Consider the following 21,819-nt stretch of genomic DNA (forward strand, 5'->3'; position numbering starts at 1 on the left):
TTCTGCCTTAGAAAATACTAAGATTGCAGTGCGCAGTGTGGCTCAGACCTGTAATCTCAGCACTCTGGGAGGCTGAGGCCAGTGGATCACCTGAGGTCAGGAGTTCAAGACTACCCTGGCCAACATGGTGAAACCCTGTCTCTAATAAAAATACAAAAATTAGCCAGGCCTGGTGGCGGATGCCTGTAATTCCAGCTACTCGGGAAGCTGAGGCAGGAGAATCATTTGAACCCGGGAGGTGGAAGTTGCAGTGAGCCGAGATCAGACTGTTGCACTCCAGCCTGGGCAAGAAGAGCGAAACTCCGTCTCCACAAAAAAAAGAAAGAAAAAATACTAAGATCATTCAGTCATATTCAAAAATGCATTCAATAGAATGCAATGTTATTTCTGAAATAAAGTATCAACTCTTGAAATTATAAGATTTTTTTCTTGTAATAGTCAAAAGCAATTTAATTAATTTTGTCCACTAATTTGAAAGAGCATCATGGCTTTTATGTTAGAAAATATATTTGTATTTTCCATATTGGTGAGTCACTCACTGAAAACCAAGAAAATTATGCATTTTCAATTTTAAATGTAAGATTTTATGTCAAATAGAGGGGGAGAGGGAGGCAAGTAGCTCTTGGTCTTGTTTCCAAGTATACCCGAAGTTATGCAAATTATCTAAGACGTGATTATCCTATTCTGAAATACTTTAAAGTAAAATCCTATTCTCAATAACCTATTCCAATGTCTAGAAATTATATTCTTATTGTTCAACAATTAAATGAAGCTCTTATTTGAATTGATTCTCGTTTCCTTCCATTTTTCCTCTTTTGGCAGATACAGAGATTATTCAGATAGCATTTCTTTATAGCAAAGCTATATATTTTTGTTAAATTAAAGTTATCCTTTCAGGTTAAATACCACAAAACCATAACCTTTCACATTCCTTTTTAATCTTTTGATGATTTTTACTGGAAGGATAATTTTAAAGATCATTTTATCTACTTTTTTTATTGTGTAGCCTATAACAGAATGAATTAGAGAAAAGACAATACTGTGATTTTAGCCACAAGACTTCCTAGCTCCAGAAAGTTAGGCTTCTGCTGACATGTCAGTAAAATGGTAATTAAGAGAAAAACATTACACAACTCACCCATTTAGCTTACAGTTTTATTTGTCTTTACTTTGATCAAAAGATGAAGATGGGGCAGAGACAATCTGTACTCCTTTTTGTCTGCTCATCCCTCATCTGTATAGATTTTTTTAATGGGTACACTTTTTTTTTTTTGAGACAGAGTCTCGTTCTTGTTGCCCAGGCTGGACTGCAATGGTGCAATCTCAGCTCACTGCAACCTCCACCTCCTGGGTTCAAGCAATTCTCCTGCCTCAGCCTCCCAAGCAGCTGAGATTACAGGCATCTGCCACCACACTCGGCTAATTTTTTTGTATTTTTAGTAGAGATGGGGTTTCACCATGTTGGCCAGGCTGGTCTCAAACTCCTGACCTCAGGTGATCCGCCCGCCTCGGTCTCCCAAAGTGCTGAGATTACAGGCGTGAGCTACCACGCCCAGCCAATGGGCACACTTTCTTACACGTATTTCTCCTGACTCATCTTCATAACAAATGACAAACCCATTGTTTAACACCATGTAAAAGACAGGATAAGGTATGTTAAAAACATAGAAATACTACCATAGTTGGTGAAAGTCAACATAACCATTCCTATATTACAAAAGGAAAACAAACCTGACCCACAAAATAAACATACCTACAAACTTACAGCCATTCTTCACGATTTAAGGAATTACTAAAAGTTCTGCTTATTAGGCCGCATTCCAATGGACAAAACTACCTAGGTATGTTAAGTTTGCAGCAGAATATCCCAGTAAGTACTGCATTCAACTATCATAACCTTGCTCTAAACCAGAGCTTAATAGTTTCACGAGAATTTAAAATTTTAAGTAATGGTATTTTGCCTATAGCTGCATGATTGTGTTACCTTGCTATTCAGTAACTATTTTTCTGAATGATATCAGGAGGGTGATAAAAGGAAATAAATTATTATTAAAAAGTGTACAGGTCTGAGACATTAGAAAACTTTGATTTGTACTTTTGCTACTACCCACCACAACCACTTTCCTCTAAACCTTGTTTTCCTCCTTTTTAAAATAAAGGGCTGAATTATCTGTAAAATGTTTCTCACCTTTGAGAAGAATCATACAATTGAATGATTCTAAGTACCATAACAAATTTTATTAGGGATAAGGACCCCATCACATCTTTCTCTTCCTTGTTTCAAATGCCGCCAGAGCAACACACTATCCTAAACATCCAAGTAGGCCAATATAAGTCTATCAATACAAACCTATTCTCAGAATCCAACAGGCTAAAAGGGAATAAAAACAAGGACTGGCATATTTTTGTCATACATACTTCAACACTTAATATCTCTACCTATACAACTTCATCCAGTCTGAGATAAAAGAGAATCTGGTCTTCTACAAATAGACATGTGTCAAATCCTTTAAAAGGTACTTCTCTATTTCAACAGAGACCAGGATTCAATAATTCCAATTTTCAGAACACCAGACTTGCATCAAAATAAGTTCCATGTTTGTGGAAGAGAATAAATAGTAAGTGGTACTTTTAGATGAATCACTTAGTCTCCTCTTAGAAATAAGTTTAAAATCAGCCTTTAAAGCTGTTTTCCCTCTGCTGATAAAGATTTCCCTCTCCAAATAAAGATTTTTCAAGATTCTATTTCAGGAAGGAGACAAGAGAGTGGTAAAAGAGCTAATAACTAGTAAAGCTAACTCTCAGCTGGTTGTCAGTATGGTATGTTTTACTGAGCCTTTGGGTTGTAAGGGCTTCTGTGAGGAATAAGGTCCTGCAACGCCGCCTGTCTGTGGACCCAGGAAAAATTATAAAGTTATTATGAAACCAGATCACTAGGACAAACCGAGAGGCCTTCCTATTCCAACTCACCACAACCAGGCCTGGCTCCAAAGCCTACTCTTTGGCTGTCCCATATTACGGGACAACAGGTCCTAGCTTAATTCTAACTCACTAAGGAAACATTCGAAGGCATGTATGTATGTACGTGTAAGGATCAAATATATTTTTCATCCACTTACAAATGTATATGGTCATTTGTAATTATTTAAAGTTACTGATAAATTTATACAAATACAGCATCAGTTCATCGAAAATCCCTGGGAGATCGAGGAAATGAAGTTACTTCAGCAGCCAGGATAGTTACGAAAAACCCTGCAGAACAGTATGGAAAAGTACAGCTTCTCACGTGTCCCTCACATACACAAACACTCAGCTCTGAGTCCATTACAACCTTACGTCCCCCCTCAAACTGCTCCCCTCCACCTCACAACTGGGAGAAGTTGATCAACCTCCTAGTTGGTCCCCAAGAGACTCATTTACCCATTATTTTACTCCTCCCGCTTTGATCCCGATCCCGCCTCAGACTAAGGTGGCCCTACTGGCCCCAGGCAGACCACCCCCCTACCCCCCGGCGTGCAAACAGGGAATCTAACCAATTCCCTCCATCCTTAACCAAGTGAGCCATCCCATGATAACAGGCTGTTCACCAACTCTGTGAACTCCGTGGTCCTCCCACCCCCACGTGTCAGCTACCCTCCCCCACATTCCCACACCTCACGATTTAGGCCGAGGGAAGAAAGGGGGCAGTCGAAAGCCTGGCCCCTAAGAGATCAACCCACTGGAATCTGTCCCACTCCAAGTCCCCTCCCACCTTCGGCCCCTATCCCTTACAGTCCCTTCCTCCCTCCTTCCTTTGAAACCAGGCCCTTGCCTCAGAAACCTCCTCTTCCTCGTCGTCGTCGTCCTCTTCTTCCTCGCTGTTGTTACTGCTGGTGCCGCCGCCGCCACCTCCGCCTCCACCGCCGCCTCCACCGCCGCCGCTGTTGTCGCTGTCGCTGCTGCTTTCGCTGCTGCTGGGGGGTCGGCAAGTCCGGTTACGCTTGGCCTTGTGGTGCTGCTGCTGCGGCGGCTTCTTCTTCAGGAGCAGGTCGCAGACTCGCACCATCCCACGAGGAGACGAGGCCGAGCGAGCTCCGCTGCTGCCGCCAACGCCGCCGCCGACCTCCGCCGCCGCGGGGGGGCCCGCCACAGCCGCCACCGCCGGGGGGCTCCCTTCTCCTTCTGCAGCCGTCGCCGCCGCCACCGGAACCGTCGCCTTCTCCATCCCCAGGGAAAGAGGGAGGGCGCGGACGGGGGAGGGGCGTGGGGCTACGCTCTACCGCGACTTCGGCCGCACTGGGGCCGACACAGCAATCGGTGCCGCCTCCGCCGCCACCGCCTCGGTCACCTCTACTGCCGCCGCCGCCGCCGCTCCGCCAGCTCTCACCTCGTCTCGCGATACTAAGGGCGGGGAGCCTGACGATGGGAGGGAGGGAGGGAGAGGGAGGGAGCAAGGGAAGGAGGGTGAGGCGTAAGAGGGAGACCGGGTGTCGGGAGAACCAGAGGAGAGGAGACTGGAAAGAAGCCGGGGAAGTGTGCCTGGGGCAGCTTCCGAAGGGGAACGGCGGGGACAGATGAGGGGGGCGCGATTGCAACCAGAGCGCCCGCGAGCTCCCGGATTTCTTCTCTTTCCTCGCTATTTCCCGCACACACAGCCCTGCAGCTCTCCCTTCTTCCTTCCTGGCTTGTGATTAGAACGCAGCCGCAGGCGGAAGTGCAGTGACGCCATCAGCCGTCGCCTGAGCCGTGGCGCGCGGGTGGCCGAAAGGCGAAAGTGAGATTTCAAGGGCCGGGTCTGGGGCCCCGCGGGCGCGCAGTGCTTCTTCGTGTGGGGAGTACGGGGAGGCTGGAGAGAAGCCGGCCCCGGGCAGTGTGAGGTGCGGAAGCGCGGTCCAGACACTTTGCTGACGGGAGGCCGGTCCGCCAGATCCGGGAGGTGGGGCCTCGTTCTGGACTGCTGTACGTAGTTTTATTCCTGGTCATTTTTTTCCACCGCCAAATCGAGAGATAGAGCTTTGGATCATGAGAGATGGCGTCGTGTTGGGAAAAGAGCCTTCTTTACCTGAGTTTAAGCTCGGCTCATAGACATCCTCTACCTGAGTTTACACGTGTGTAATATGAAGGCAGCCGATTAGGAGATGTCTAAGATCATTACTTACACCTCAAGTTTCCAAGGGGAGGAAGACACGGGAAGGATGCGTGGGTCTGTGCAGACTTTGTAGACGATTCACTGAATGACCCTGATTTAGCTCTTCCGGCCCTCTTCGATTCAGCTTGGAAGCAAGCATAAATAATGATTGTTGTCTGTATACTTCTCTCGGAAGGAATGCTGTGATGGGGGTTGTGGGTTCATTTTTAGGTGTCTGAAGAAGTTTCAGGACTTTTGAAATGATAGTGGAGCCCATTGAACTCAGAATTATCCCTTTCTGGTCTAGTAGGAGTATAGTGGCATACGGAAAATGAAGCAAACATCAAAGACAGATGTACTGGCACAAGATTAAAAGTATGTCTCAGCTGACATAGTTGCCATTTTAAGACTGCTAAGTTTAGCTGAATATGCCTGGATTTTTTTTTTTTTAGCATTTTTTTTCTTTTTAGCATTGGCATAGCATATGAAATGTGGGCAGTTGCCAGTACTCTACAGAGTACCATGGCAGAATTGGCAATGACTAAATCAATTCATTCAAACAAAAATTCATCATGTGCCTACTGTGTGCATAATTTGTGGAATCAAAGTCTCTTGTTTCCAGGGGCTTTACAGTGTAATAAGTGCTATAGTAAATATATATACGGAGTGGTAACCATCTGCCTATTCCTCTCCTACAGTCGTTGCTGAGTTCCAGTGCAGAACAGAGCACTGCATTGTGTATCTCACCACTACTGATTTAGATTTTATAATTTCAGCTGCATCCCTCCCTCCTACTTTGTATATTCTTCAGCATCTTTTTCTCCCTTTCCACTTGAATACTTTTCGCAATCTTTAAATCCCAGCCCATTTCATTATATGACTTTTAACTTAGAAAATTTACCAAATGCTAGAAATTTCCTGAGATTGCCTTTTCTCCAGTATCAACGAATGAGAGACTCCCTGTTCATATGTGAGATTAACTCTTCATACATATTCTAGTTCCAATACCCCTCTTTCTCATGCATTTATTATCTTTTCTGTTGTCAACCTTCTACAAATTCTGGTTCCTTAGCTAATTCTTCTGTAGCTTTCAATTATTTCCTTCACAAGCAAACTTTCTTTCTTTAGAAAGTATTCTATACTCAGGAGGCTGAAGCAGGAGAATCGCTTGAACCTGGGAGGCGGAGTTTGCAGTGAGCTGAGATCCTGCTACTGCACTCTAGCTTGGGCGACAGAGCGAGACTCCATCTCAAAAAAAAAAAAGTGTCTACATTCAGTGTCTTTTTTGTTTTCTGAAATTGACTTGTCAGCCCTCTGCAGTCTAGTCTCTGTGTCCATCGTGCTACCAAAAATGCTCTCTTTAAAGTAATCTCATTGTTTGGAAGAAAATGAGTTTTTTGCTCTTTAATAGTGAAATGATGATCCTATTTCACTAGTAGGATAAGGTTCAAAACTATTAAAATGGACAAGGCCTGTAAAGTCACTTTCTTTTATTTTTATCTAACTTTTTTTTCCCCCCCCGTTAGAACCTCTGGCAGGGACTGACTAGCCCATGAAACTTATTTCTTCTTCCTGGACACACAGCTAAACTAAATTTCACGGCTTTCCTTGTAGTTGGTTATAGTCATGTGATGAACTTCTTTTTTTGAGACAGAGTTTAGCTCTTGTTGCTCAGGCTGGAATGCAATGGCACAATCTCAGCTCACCGCAACCTCCGCCTCCCGTGTTCAAGCGATTCTCCTGCCTCAGCCTCCCAAGTAGCTGGGATTACAGGCATGTGCCATCACACGTGGCTAATTTTGTATTTTTAGTGGAGACACGGTTTCTCCATGTTGGTCAGGCTGGTCTCGAACTCCCGACCTCAGGTGATTCCCCCACCTCGGCTTCCAAAGTGCTGGGATTACAGGCGTGAGCCCCCGAGCCTGGCCGTGATTAACTTCTAGCCAATTAAATATGAATGGAAATGATGTGCTCATTTTTAGGGTTAATGAAGTCCTCCTATTCTCCCTTACTCTTTCTTCGTCAACTTGATGCCTTTGAGCATGGTGACCTTCAAAACTATGTATTGGAGATGCCAAAGCCAGAAAAGAGAAGAAGAATGAGTGGCTGAAACAGTACTTGGAAGAGAGCCACCCCAATTAGAAACACCCCTTTTTGCACTTATTGTAAGAGAAAAAATTGAGATTTGAGAATTTATATGTATAGGAGCTAGAATGACCATAGCTAGTCCAGAAATTGGTACAAGAAGTGGAGTACTGCTAAGACAATAACCTAAAATATGTTACATCAGCTTATTTATGATGCAGCAGGTGGTAGAGAATGTGATTTGGAGGCTAGAAAAAGGAGGCCCATGTTTGCAGTGGCAAAGTAATTAGTAAAACTGTTACCTGAAATAATTCAAAATCAGATCACATATCTGTTTAGATTAGCTCCAGAGGAAATGATTGAAAAGAGCAAAAGTAATACTGTGTTGAATTTTATATTTTACTTTTAGTAAGGTTTTACTAAAGAGAGAAACTCAGGAAATACTTCACAGAAGTGAGAGTGTACAGGAATATTTCTCAGGAAGGGTTGGAAAAGTTGACTTTTATAAGACTTCTAATAAAAAAAAAAAAACTAGAAGAGGTCTTGAGTATAGTTACCCTTGAGATTAAGTCCTGCAACAAAGATCAGGAAAAGGGTTTGGTCTTTCCATTCAAAGTCATTATTTTAGATGGCTTCAAGATAGCTACGATAAAGGTCTAAAGGAACTGGCATAGGAGCAAAGCAGCAAAGCAGTAAATTAGGCTTGATAATTATGTAAGAAAGAACTTTGGGTGTAGTTACCAGAAGCAAATCAATCAGAAGACTACATTTTTAGAGGAATTTTATTAATCATACTAAATCTGGCTCAAATATCATTGTTCGGGTGTTAAAACAGAGGGTAACTGTCCAACCCCAAGCTTGCATAAGTAGAAAAATAGAGCATAAAACCTTAACAGCTCCCGAGTACCCACATAGGATGTGGCCGTGGAGAATGATGGACAAAAAAAGAACATTTCAGAAGCTCGTATAAGGAGCTGTACTAAAGACTGGACAGGGAGTTTCTCCTGAAGACTAGAATTGGAGTTTCATCAGAACTTTCTTCAGTTTCAAGGAGATGGGCCGCAAAATGTTTATGCAGTATTTCATCATTATTATACATGAATAGTATTGCTCAGTATCACATTTTTTTCTGAATGAGAGAATGTATTATAGTTATCTGTCCCTGAGTTACCACTGTATATTGGGTTTGCAGGGATGGGGGTGACAATAAAGATAATTTGTCTTTTTAGTTCTTAGGTCACATCTGTACCTAATGAAGAGAACTGCACATTTTCTGAAAATCCTAGACTTTGAGCCTGTTCCAGTAACTGGTTAAAACTTTAGATTGTCTCCTTTGGGACGGGGTATGTTCTGTGTGTGGAAAGACAGGTAAAATACATGTTTAGTGATCAGAATAGTAGATTCTTGCAAATGCTAAATGCTTCTTCTGGCCACACAGCTATATTTCCATGCCTCTCTTGCAATTAGGTATATGGGTTAGGTGTGCTGATTAGGTTCTAACCAGTGGAATGTGAGAAGTGATGCACTCCTATTCCAGCTCTGGCCTATGGAAACATCACATGAGCAATCCAATATATCCCACTCCCCATCAACTTGAGGCAGATGAGCAAATTTGCACTGGAAACTATGTGTTAAAGATGGCAAAGCGACAAGATAGGACTCCTGGTTTCCTGAATCTTCACTTGGAGGATACTTGCTTCCCAATTAGAGACACTTGTGCTAGAGTTTCCTGACTCTTCACTTGGAGGATACTTGCTTGCCAATTAGGGACACTTGTGCTACAGCTCATAACGCATTCTTTTGTGTTAGGCCACTGAGATTTCAGAGCGTGCCCTAATAAAGACCTGTCCCTCTTTCTCCAGATGCAATCGTTCATTACCTAATTCTAATTTTTATACCACAGGAGTAGGCCCACAAATCAGGCTAGCCAAAGTATCCTATCATTCAGCCATAGTGATTAGTTCAGGAATGGGCAGATTAACAAAACTGAAGTTAATCAGAGATAGTCTTATCATTTGGGCTAGCACTATCAAGAAAAAGACACCTGCTTCTGGAATAAGCAAAAAAAAAACCACAAGCTACATCTGGCCTTTGGTCATCATGTCAAGTGAACCTGCCTAAGAATGAAATCATTACAGGGAAACAGAGGCAGTCTCAATGATACTGCAGAAGGGGAAGATATCCCATGAATTGAGAAATATTTCCTGGGTTTCTACTCGATTGAAATTCCAAGAGGTAAGGGATAGATACTGCCAGGAAGACTTGGGAATTCAAAAAAAGGGAGCTCTCTAAGACTAGAGTCACATCCTGACACGGCTCTTCTCCAATGTGCTGGAGTCCTCAGCATCTGCTGGTCTTTATTCACTGATGGGGGCAACCAGTGTCCCCTTAAGTGTCCGGGCAGAAACATACTGTACCTTGGTTTTAGAAAGTAGGTTGGCAGGCATCTTTCCTCATTCCAATCAAGGAGCTGGTACCTGCCACAGTGTAAGTTATTTTCTCTGTTCTTCTAGAGCTACTACAAAGTGCTAGGGAAGGAAAATCTCCTAAAGCAGTCTGTCATCATGAAGGCCAAATTATGTAGCAGAAGAGCTTGGAAAAAGATTAAGACGGTGGTGGGGAGGACCTTTGTCCTGGTGGCTTGAAGCCATAGGGAAAGAGGTTCACTAAATGCCAACAAATGCTAAAAAATAAAAAAAATAGACAAAACAGCGAGCCAGTGGCTTGTGCTCTGCTTTCCACCTGAAAGTTTGCCCAACATAAGCAATTATAATCAAGTAGAAATTGAAGCATATGTTTAAGCGGAGAGGACCAGGTAACATTGATAACCACTGTCCTCCCAGCCACTGCCTTAATTAGGCTTTCATGAGTTTTCACCCACATTATTGCAATAGTCAATCTCCCTGCCTCTGATCCTATTATACTCTATTTTATCCTCCACATTGACACCTGAGTTACTTCTCTACCTTGTAAAAACAATTTATTTCTGAGTACAAAACCACTACATGTTCATTGTAAAATACTAAGAAAATACAAAAAAGCACACATACCAGAACATGTAATTCTATCATCTAGAGATATCCACTGTTGACATTTTAGTACAAACCTTTACACAGTTGTTTTCTCTGTGTATTTTTAAATGAGAATGCCACTGTTGTATTTAGCATGCTTTTTAAAATTTTTTATTTATTTTTATTTTTCAATCCACCAGTAAGATATCCCGGAGCATGCTTTTTTTTTTTTTAAACTTAGTATATGTGAGCATTTTCTCATGGAATTAAATGCCCTCTACAATATTATATATAATTAATATATCAATTTACTTAAGACAGGTGTTGCAAACTGGCAGCCTATATCCAAATGTGATATATGAACATGCTATATACTTTGTCATCACAGCATTTCAAAGTTGTTTGACTTTTGAATGCCTTTATACAATGCATGCTGTCTTCAATTCTCTACAGTTTCCATAAATTCCTATTATGCCCAGTCCTTATTCACTCATGTCACCTATCTTTTTTTGTTGTTGCTACTGTTTCTGTGTGGGCTTTTAAGAAATTTTTGACATTTGAGTTGAAAACAGCAATTTAGCCAGAATAAGCATGGATGTTCATTCACTTAGTATTTGTTGCCTACCTGCTACATACCAGGCACTGGGTTACGTGAGAAAATGGTTAGCAAAACAAACACGGTTCTTTCTATCTTGAAGCTTATGGTCTAGCATGAGAGACACACAAATGAAATAACTGCTGCAAGGGAAACCTGAGCTAGAAACTTTTGTTTTGTTTTGGGGCTTCCCTGAGGAAGTAATATGTGAACAGAGATCTATAGTAGGAAATAGGCCAAAAAGCAGAGAAGAATCTTCCTAGCCAAAGGAATGTATATGCAAAAGGCCTAAAAAAGGAGGTATCAAACTGTGCCAAAAGAGCTGAAACACCGAAAGTGAGAATGTTTGCAAGATGAGTCTGGAGAAGTAAGTGGAAGACAGATGATTCAGGGCCTGTGGACCATGCTAAGGGTTTTGAGATAAATGTTGATAAAGAATCTACCCTAGTCTTCTTTTCCTTAGGGAAACATCCTTCTCTTTTTAATCACTCCTTATATGACATGATTTCGAAATCCCCTTCACCCTCTTACTACCCTTCTCTAGCATTAATAATTTTCTTAGTCCACTGCTCTGGAACCAGAGCCCAGTAAAAAATAGTTAAGCTGAAGGCTGGGGATGGCAGTCTAGCACAAATAGTAATTAACTACTGGGCACATTAGTAGAACAGAGCTGCTACCTAAATAAATCCATTTAAAGTCAACTAAATGTTATTTGGGTAATATGTCCCTCATGTTAAATTTGCCCAAATATATATCTCACCTCTTAAAATTCGTTTAGTTTGAAATTAAAATTAGTATTGTTTTTCTGCATGTACTCCTAGGTTGGGTAAAGAAGGGAACAAGGGAATGGGGAAACCTAGAGATTCCTGGATAACAGAGAAAGACAGCCTGAAAATAAAAGTATGCAAAAGATAATCTACAACAAAATAATGCACTTAACTCTTGTTACTAAACAAATAAGCTACCCGCATTTTAGTTTCCTGTTTTGTTTTATGTTTGTCAGTTTAGCAATTTTTGTCACTGTTTGGAAGACTTAGAGTGGTTATTGCATAGAACACTCCTTACACAGAGATTTGCAAGTTTCTGAATTTTGTACTTTCAAATTGAAAATCAGGAGAAACATTTTCAAGGTTCATATTCAGACCAAGTTAGTATATTAACAACTAATAACAATGTTAAAAGTTAGAACAATTCCTTTCCTCTATCTTTCTCAGGACAAATCGAGTTTATTAGAAAACTAGGGAGTGATCTGGTGAAACTGGAAAGAATCCAAGGAGTTCCAGGGAAATCTTTCATTCATTCATTTATAGATTATTCCACAAATGTTTATTAAATATCTACGGTATTTATACAGCACCTACAGTACTATTTAGGGCACTGGGTATAGCTTACAAACTGCTTAACTCTGAATATCTTTTGTGCAAGGAATAAGTAGTATAATAGTCCTTTGAAATACAGGAATTCACCTAGAGATCTTCTCAGATCCTCAGATGTGCACGTTTTATATCATGTAACTTAATCCAGAAAATAAAGCATAAGCAAACTGATATTTTTACACAGCAATGAATTTTGAAAGCAGGCAGAGCTTCTAGTCTCATATAAGGGGCTTAGAACTTGCCACTGCATCCTAATAACAAGTAAAAAGCCGAACAAACAAAAATCAACAACTCTTCTTAAATTAATCAGAAATGAGGACACAGGGAAAACTGCTGCCCTCAAAATTGGAGAGACAGATAGGAAGATACAGGAAATCATAACCAGAGCAGAAACCTCTGGGAACCAGTGCTGGGGTAGGAAAACCTGAACTGTAATTGATGAAATGCTGAAGGCTCACTGTGGGCAAGCCTGAGAGTCAAAAACTCCACGGAAACCCAGTCATAGAGGAGCCCTCATACCTTTGTGAACTATACTTCCAGTAGGACTAGTATAGCATACTCATAAAGTGAACTAACAGTGACTATGAGAAAAATCCCCTCATGCTTCTGGCTGGGGGATGGGAAAGCAACCATTTTGAAATACAGCAGAGCATTCTGTTCTTAACAAACTCTGGCTGCAGCAGAAACTTTTTTTCTTTTTTTTTGGTTGGGCAAGGAGAAACTTTTTTACTAGAGCCTAACCCAGTGGGATTTTATCAAAGCCTAACTGACTTGGGAGAAGGAAAATATCCAGCTCCAGTTGGCTCTAGCCTTCCATGTGGGGAAGGGAAATATACCACTGTAGTCCCCTTTAGCAATTCTGTCCATCATAAGAGAGAGAAACAACTGAAAAAAAACTGCTGAAGTTTACCGTGCAGGGTTATAGGCTTACCAAAAGACTGAGACCTAATCATAGGACTACAGAATGCTTCCACTCCCTGACACCTTACCACCACATTACTTAAGGCTTATTTACTGTAGTTCCTTTTACTCAACACATTGTAGTCACCTTTCAACAAAAAAATTACAAGACATATTTGTAAAGGCGAAAAAAAAGTGATTTTCAGTTTGAAGAGAATAAGCATCATAACCAGAGTCAAATATGGTAAGAATATTGTGATTATTAAACCAGGAATTAAAAATAAACAGAACTATTTTTATATGATAAAGGCTTTACAGAAAAGTAGACAACATGCAGGAACAAATGGATAATGTAAGCAGAGAGATGGAAATTCTAAAAAAAAAAATTAAATGCTAGATATCAAAAACCTTGTAACATAAATGAAGAATGCTTTTTGATGGGCTTACTAGTACACTTGGACTTGGTTGAGGAAAGAATCTCTGAGCTTAAGGATATGACAATAGAAACTTCCCAAACAGAAAAGCATGAAGAAGCCAGGTGCGGTGGCTCACGCCTATAATCCCAGCACTTTGGGAGGCCGAGGCCGGCAGATCACCTGAGGTCAGGAGTTCGAGAGAGCCTGGCCAACATGGTGAAACCCCGTCTCTATGAAAAATACAAAAATTAGCTGGGCATGATTGCATACTCCTATAATCCCAGCTACTTAGGAGTGAGGCTGAGGCAGGAGAATTGCTTGAACCCGGGAGGCGAAGGTTGCAGTGAACCAAGATTGGGCCATTGCACTCCAGCCTGGGCAACAGAGTGGAGACTCCGTCTCCAAAAAAAAAAAGAAAAGAAAAGCTTGGAGAAAAAAGACCAGAGGGTGTGGCTCGGGGGGAAGAGAAGGCAGAACAGAATATTTAAGAACTGTGGGACAACTACAAAAGGTGTAGATGCACATAGTAGGGATATCAGAAGGAGAAGAAATCCTTGATGGAACAGAAGAAATATTTGAGGCAATAATGACAGAATTTCCCCCAAATTAATGTCAGACACCAAACCACAGATGCAAAAAGCTCAGAGAACAGCAAGCAGGATAAATGCCAAAAAATACATATATACACACCTATGGAAATATTCAAATTTCAGAAAATCAAAAATAAAAATATATAAGCAGAATATATATGGAAACAAATAAAAAGATACAAAAAGAAAAGAAAAATATTCTGATAAAAAGCCAGAGGAAAAATCACCTTATCTGTAAAGGAGCAAAGATAAGAATTACATCTGACATCTCCTCAGAAACCATGAAAGTAAGAGACGAGTGAAATATTCAAAGTGTTGAGAGAAAAAAACACCAGCCAATAGTTCTTTACTTTGCAGAGTTATCCTCCAAAGGTCAAGGAGAAACAAAGACTTTGAGAATGACAAAAATTGAGGGACATTGTTGCCAACAGACCTGCCTTGCAAAAAATGTTGAGAGAAATTCTTCAGAAAGAAGGAAAATAGTACAGGTCAAAAACTCATCTATATAAGGAAAGGAAGCACATCAGAGAAGGAGTGAGTAAAGGGAAAACAAAACTTTTATTTTTCTTATTCTTAATTTAATAAGTAACATTTTACTCAGAATGATAATAGAAACAACGTATTTGATTATGTAGAGTAGTCCCCTCCTCATCCACAGGAGATGTATTCCAAGACCCCCAGGGGATGCCTGAAACAGAAGATAGTACTGACCCCTATATATACTATGTTTTTCTCTTTCCCTACACATACATACCTATGATAAAGTTTATTTTATTAATTAGGCACAGTAAGAAATTAACAATAACTAATAATAAAATAGAAAAATGGTAACAATATGCCAGCATCACTACTCTTGTGCCTTGAAGCCATTATTAAGTAAAATAAGGGTTACTTGAACATAAACACTACAATACTGCCATAGTCGATCTGGGGCGAGTAGCTTAGACAGTGTGGAGGGGCTGGCAAAGAGATGATTCATGTTCCAGGCAGGATATAGTGGGACAGTAGTTTTTTATCTCACTATTGGGAATGATGTGCAATTTAAAACTTACAAATTATTTATTTCTGGAATTTTCCATTTAATATTTTCAGACCACAGTTGACTTTGGGTAACTGAAACCAGGAAAAGCAAAAGTGCAGATAAGGGGGGACTACTGTATGTTTATATATATATGTATATATAGTTATGTATATATATGCTTATGATATATGCTTATGTAAATGCAAAATTAATGGCAGCAATACCATTAATACAAGGGACAGGAGGGAGGAATTAGAAATATTTTGTTATTGTAAGGTACCTCCACTGCTCATGAAGCATTATAGTGTTCTTCGAAAGTAGACTTGGATTAGTTGTAGATACAAATTGCAAACTCTAGGGCAACCACTAAAAAAAGTTTTAAAAAGTATAACTGATAATGCTAAGAAAAGGGTGGCCCTGAAATATATGCAGAAAGGAAGTCTTTCCAAGGAGAAAAACTTGATCACTATATCTCATTTTCCAATTTTCATATAAGAACAAAGCCCTGTAACTCTTTGTGGGCAGTTAATGGTTTGGCTATGGCTAGATAAACAAGAACTTGGGAAGAACAAGTCTGAAATATTGGAGGATAAGTAAATTTGGGGAAGTGATATGTAAGTGGACCTCCTGAAATAATAGAGTGTGAAGATGCTTGTATCTCATGTAAGCGCTATGAGAAAAAAAAAGAAGGCTACCTCTGCAAAGGAGGCTTATCATTAATAAGGTAGACAATATGACCTCTTATGCAACTACCAGTTAGCCGCTTTCTCCAGCTAGCCAGTGCTTAGTCGATGGTTTCCTGGACAGAATACCATGATGGTAGAGATGAAAGTTATATATGATCTCAGAACAACGTAGGCTTTATCTTCTGCAAGGTTGATCTGTCTACTGCTATAGCTGAAAGTCCAGTCATCCAGCGGCAGAAACCGATGCTGAACATTTGATGCAACATCAAACACCAAGGGGACTAGTCAGCCACCTGGTGGCAGGCAGATTACATTAGACTTCTTCCATCACAAAGATGGCACTAGTTTGTTCTCATAGAATGGATCATTATTGTGGAGCTATATTTTTCTTTCTTTCCTGCCATACTTCCTGTAGCAATATAATTATAAATTGATGGAATGCCTTATTTAGCAGCAGGCACAAAACATTACATCTTACCAAAGAACTAACTCAGTTTACTGTAAGTGAACTAAGGCAAAAGGCTAACAACCATGTGATCACCAGTTTTAAATAATTTGTAAACTCATGATTACTAAACTGTAAAGCAATGGCTTTATATGATGGTGGAATGGTCTATTAAAGAACTCAGTTACGATGCCAGTTGCAGGTTGGGAAGTACTGGCCTACAGGAATCAGAGTCCATTTCTCCTAGTAAACAGAATACATAGGTCCAAGAACAATGTAGGTGCAGTGTATGTACCTATTACTATTAGACCTAATGCCCAGGGTGACTATATAATTGACTACATGATTTATTGTCCAAATGGAGATACCTTTAAGAATAAAATGAAGAATCAAACAATCAAATATACATAATGTTTAATAATATGTATGAGTTGACAAATTGGTTTTATTATATTGGTGAATCTATAAGATAGTTCTGTTTAAAAAATATTTTCAAGGGTGGGCACAGCAGCACATGCCTGTAATCCCAGCAATTTGGGAGGCCAATGCGGGTGGATCACTTGAGGCCAGAAGTTGAGACCGGCCTGGCTAACATGGTGGAACCCAATCTCTACCAAAAATACAAAAATTAGCCGGGTGTCATGGTGCACACCTGTATTCCCAGCTGCTTGGGAGGCTGAGGCAGGAAAATCACTTGAACCTGGGAGGCGGAGGTTGCAGTGAGCCTAGATCACACCACTGCATTCCAGCCTGGATGACAGAACAAGACTCTGTCTCAAAAATTAATTAATTAATTAAAATATTTTCAAAAATAAATCTGGGTACACTAGAGAAAATTGAAAACAAACTGCTTAATACTGATTATCAATACATTAAAAAGTTACAACCATAATAATTCTGTACATATTCATGTATTTTAATCATTGTCTTAACGGTATCTGTCTCGTGTCATGTTACAGGTATATTTTACTTCTGAAGAATATATTTTATATGATTATAATTTTTAATAAAAGTATCTCTGAACTTCCACATTTCATTTTACAGCTAATGAATTTAAAATTGCTGATGCCCTCAATTGACTCTTCTCAGTTACCTCAGTGTTTTAATTTTGGAACATACTCTCTCTACAGGTTAATATAGGTATCTGGTAAACTCAGAGCAAATTATACCAAATGGAGTATATTCCCAATTCTGATTTTATCTTATTAAATATTTAAATATTTCAGCTCAAATGTTTTCAGTTATTGTCTTTTTTGCCTCCACTTAGAGTATCTTTGACAAATATTTTTATAAGACAAAGCTCATTAAGTTATCTCTGTTTTATGATTCCTTAAATGTTATATCAAATGTATGTGTGTATATATGTATGTATTTGAGACAGAGTCTTGCTGTGTCACCCAGGCTGGAGTGCAGTGGCACGGTCTCAGCTCACTGCAACCTCCCCCTCCCAGGCTGAAGCGATTCTTGTGCCTCAGCCTCCTGAGTAGCTGGCATTACAGGCGTGCACTACCACATCCAGTAAATTTTTATATTTTTAGTAGAGATGGGTTTTCACCACGTTGGCCAAGCTGGTCTCAAACTCCTGGCCTCAAGTGATCCGCCTGCCTTGGCCTCCCAAAATGCTGAGATTACAAGTGTGAGCTACCACGCCTGGCCTTTTATGAAATTTATATAAATTTGATAATGAATAATAATAGGCTTTTTTTTACATTCTGGTACTGAATATAAATTTATCCAAGTAAAAATAGAAGCTCCACAAAAGAATCTTCTCAGAAGTCAACAGTATTTATTTCCTGTTGCTGTTGCAATAAATTGCATGATAGTGGCTTGAAACAACACAAATTTATAATCTTACAGTTCTGGAGGTCAGAAGTCTGAAATGGATTCCACTGGCTTAAATCAAGGTGTTGACAGGATTGCACTCCTTATCTAGACTCCAGGGCTGATTCTTTTTACTTTTTCTGGATCCTAGATGTTACCAGCATTCCTTGGCTGATGGCATCTGCCTCCATCTTACAGGGCATCACTGCAATCTCTGCTTCCATCATAACTTTGTCTCTGACTCTTCCGCCTTCCTCTTCCATCTTTTAAAGCCCCTTGTGATGACATTGGGTCTGCCTGCATAATGCAGCATAACTTTCCCATCTCAAGAGTCTTGTCTTAATCATATCTGCAAAGTCTCTTTGCCATGTATGGTCACATATTCATCCCGAGATTAGATTGTGACCAGGCATGCAGCCGGGCGACGTGGCTCACGCCTGTAATCCCAGCACTTTGGGAGGCCGAGGCGGGCGGATCGCGAGGTCAGGAGATCGAGACCACGGTGAAACCCCGTCCGTACTGAAAATACAAAAAAAAAATTAGCCGGGCGCGGTGGCGGGCGCCTGTAGTCTCAGCTACTCGAGAGGCTGAGGCAGGAGAATGGCGTGAACCCAGGAGGCAGATCTTGCAGTGAGCCGAGATCGCGCCACTGCACTCCAGCCTGGGCGACAGAGCGAGATTCTGTCTCAAAAAAAAAAAAAAAAAGATTGCGACCAGGCATGCTTTCATATGATTGCTGGGTCACGTGATAGATACATGTTTACCTTTTTAAAAGTGGGCAAAATATTTGAATAGACAATTTGCTAAGTAAGCTATATGGCTGGAAAATAAACATATGAAATGATCCTCTACTATATACAGAAATATAATTAATTTTATATATCGATCTGGTATCTTGGAACCTTACTAAACTCCTGTATTAGTTCTAGTAACTTATTTATGCACTCCATAGGATTTTCTTCACAGAAATCATGCCGTCTGTGAATGAAGGGAGTTATACTTCTTATTTTCCAAATGGAGATTTTATTTTTCTTGCATGACTTCACTGGCTAGAACCACTAGTACAATGCTGATTAGAAGTGGTAAGATCAATATCCTTTCCTTGTTCCTGATCATAAGTGTGATGTTAACTGTAGATTTTTCACATATACTGTTTATCAATATAAGGAAGTTCTCTTCTGTTCTCTGTTTTCTGACAGTTTTTGTCAGGCATGTATTTTGTATTTTCAAATACTGTTTCTGTATTTGTTGAGATAATCATAGGATTTTTCTTTCTTGTTATTACAATGAGTTACACTGATTAACTTTTGAATATCAAACCAACCTTGTATTTTTGAGATAAACCCCACTTGGTCATGATGTATTATCCTTTTTGTACATTATTGTATTAGCTCTGCTAAAATTTTGCTGACAATTTTTTTTTTTTTTTTATCCAGGGTCTGGCTCTGTCCCAGGCTGTGGAGTGCAGTGGCGCGATCTCGGCACACTGCAAGCTCCGCCTCCCAGGTTCACGCCGTTCTCCTGCCTCAGCCTCCCGAGTAGCTGGGACTACAGGCGCCTGCCACCACGCTGGGCTAATCTTTTTGTATTTTTAGTAGAGACGGGGTTTCACCGTGTTCACCAGGATGGTCTCAATCTCCTGACCTCGTGATCTGCCCGCCTCGGCCTCCCAAAGTTTGCTAAGAATTTTTACATGTATTTTTATGACACATACTGGTCTGTAGTTGTCTTTTCTTGTAATGTCATTGTCTGGTTTTGGTATCAAGTAATGCTGCCCTCACAGAATGAATTAGAAAATATTCCCTTATCAATTTTCTGGAAGAGTTTTTGTAGAATTGGTGTTATTTTCTGCTTAAATGTTTGATAGAATTTACCAATGAAGCCATATGGACCCAGTGTTTTCTTTGTGGGAAGGTTTGTAAGTACAAATTCAATTTCTTTAATAGATGTAGAGTTATTTATGTTATCTATTTGTTCTTGAATGAGTTTTGGTAGTTTGTATCTTTCAAATAATTTGTCCATTTTATGTTCCTTATCTCTGGTAATATTATTTGCTCTGAAATCTATTTTGTCTGCTTTCTTTTGATTAGTATTAGGATGGTATATTTTTTTTCTTCCCTTAATTTTTAAGCTGTATGTTAAGCATGGTTGAATCTTGCATTCTTATCCAATCTTAATAATCTCTGGTTTTTAAATGAGAGAGTTTAGACTATTTACATCTAATTTAATTATTGATAATTTTGGTTCTATTTGTATTGTTTGTTCCATCTTTTCTTCTTCCCCCTTCCCTTTTTTGCCTTCTTTTAGAAAAACTGTGTAATATTTATTCCATTTTATCACCCTTGTTGGCTTACTAGTTATAATTCTTTTTAATTCACAATAACGATATATAAAGTTTTATTAGCTATAATTCTTTATAATTCACAGTAATAGGACATAACGTTTAAGTTATTGATTTAGGGTTTATATTATACATATTTGTTATGTTCTACCTTCAAGTGGTATTACATTACTTAACATATACTGCAAGAACCTTAAAATAGTACAATTCTATTTTCCCCTCCTGACCTTTGTACTATTTTGCCTTACATTTTACTTCTATATATTTTATAAACCACATAGTACAGTGGCCCCCAACCTTTTTGGCATCAGGGACCAGTTTTGTGGAAGGCAGTTTTTCCACAGACCATTGTGGGGTGGATGGTTTTGAGATGAAACTGTTCCATCTCAGATCATCAAGCATTAGATTCTCATAAGGAGTGCACAACCTGGATCCCTTGCATGTGCAATTCACAATACCATTTGTGCTCCTATGAGAATCTGATGCCTGCCGCTCCTGATCTGACAGGAGGCAGAGTTCAGGCAGTAATGCTCGATCGCCCACCACTCACCTCCAGTACTGATCTGCAGCCTGGGTGTTGGGGACCCCTGCCATAGTACATTATCATTATATTTGTTGTTTCTTTCAAGAGTCAGTTATCTTTTAAAGACATTTAAATAATAAAAAATGTATTTATATTTGTCCATGTTGTTACCATTTCTGATGCTCTCCATTCTTTTATTTAGGTTTTCATTTGGTATTATTTTCCTTTTGCTTGAAGGAAAAGCAAAAGAAAAAAATACCAAATTTTCCTTTACTATTTCTTACAGTGCTGGTCTGCTTGTGATGAATTATTTCAGCTTCTTTTAATATCTGAAAATATCCTTATTTCATCTTTGTTTCTGAAAGATATTTCCACTGGGTAAAAAATTCTAGATTGATAAGTTTTTTTTTTTCTTTCAGTACTTTCAGGATATTGCTTTACTGTCTTCTAGTTTGCATTGCTTCTGATAACAAATCTCTCATCTTTACCTTTGGCCCTCTTTATATCATGTATCTTTTTCCTTTGGTTGATTTAATCACTGTTTCTTTATCACTGGTTCTAGGAAATTTTGCTTTTAAGCTGCGCTAGAAAAGACCAAAAAGCATTTAGTCTAGGATTAAATCTTTTTTTTTTTTTTTTTTTGAGACAGAGTCTTGCTCTGTCTTGCCCAGGCTGAAGAGCAGTGGCATGATCTCAGCTCACTGCAGCCTTCACCTCCTGGGTTCTAGTGATCCTCCTGTGTCCGCCTCCTGAGTAGCTGGGACTACAAGTGTGTGCCATCACACCTAGCTAATTTTGTGTTTTTAGTAGAGACGGAGTTTCACCGTGTTGGCCAGGGTGGTCTTGAACTCCTGACTTCAGGTGAGCCACCCACCTTGGCCTCACAAAGTGCTGGGATTACA

General features: G+C 39.9%; 1 protein-coding gene, 1 long non-coding RNA gene and 1 other non-coding gene across 6 annotated transcripts in view; 2 read left to right on the plus strand and 1 right to left on the minus strand.

The window, feature by feature from the left end:
* Positions 1-8,413, minus strand: part of ANKRD17 (ankyrin repeat domain 17) — a 187,773-nt gene extending 179,360 nt beyond the window's left edge. For all 4 annotated transcript variants that reach the window (XM_031009951.3, XM_031009950.3, XM_055385086.2 and 1 more), the window contains exon 1: positions 3,812-8,413. In XM_031009951.3, coding sequence (XP_030865811.1) covers positions 3,812-4,204 — 393 coding nt within the window. In that variant the 5' untranslated portion in view covers positions 4,205-8,413. The remainder of the gene's footprint in view (positions 1-3,811) is intronic.
* On the plus strand, positions 4,717-21,077 carry LOC134758328 (uncharacterized). The gene is made up of 2 exons (XR_010133391.1): positions 4,717-4,938; positions 19,490-21,077. It is a non-coding gene; the product is annotated as an uncharacterized lncRNA (long non-coding RNA).
* LOC115934466 (small nucleolar RNA SNORA3/SNORA45 family) lies at positions 9,480-9,604 on the plus strand. The gene has a single exon (XR_004070259.1). It is a non-coding gene; the product is annotated as a small nucleolar RNA SNORA3/SNORA45 family (small nucleolar RNA).
* Positions 21,078-21,819: the final 742 nt, after the last annotated feature.

Source organism: Gorilla gorilla, chromosome 3 (assembly GCF_029281585.2).
Source record: "Gorilla gorilla gorilla isolate KB3781 chromosome 3, NHGRI_mGorGor1-v2.1_pri, whole genome shotgun sequence".
Classification (NCBI taxonomy): Eukaryota; Metazoa; Chordata; class Mammalia; order Primates; family Hominidae; genus Gorilla; species Gorilla gorilla.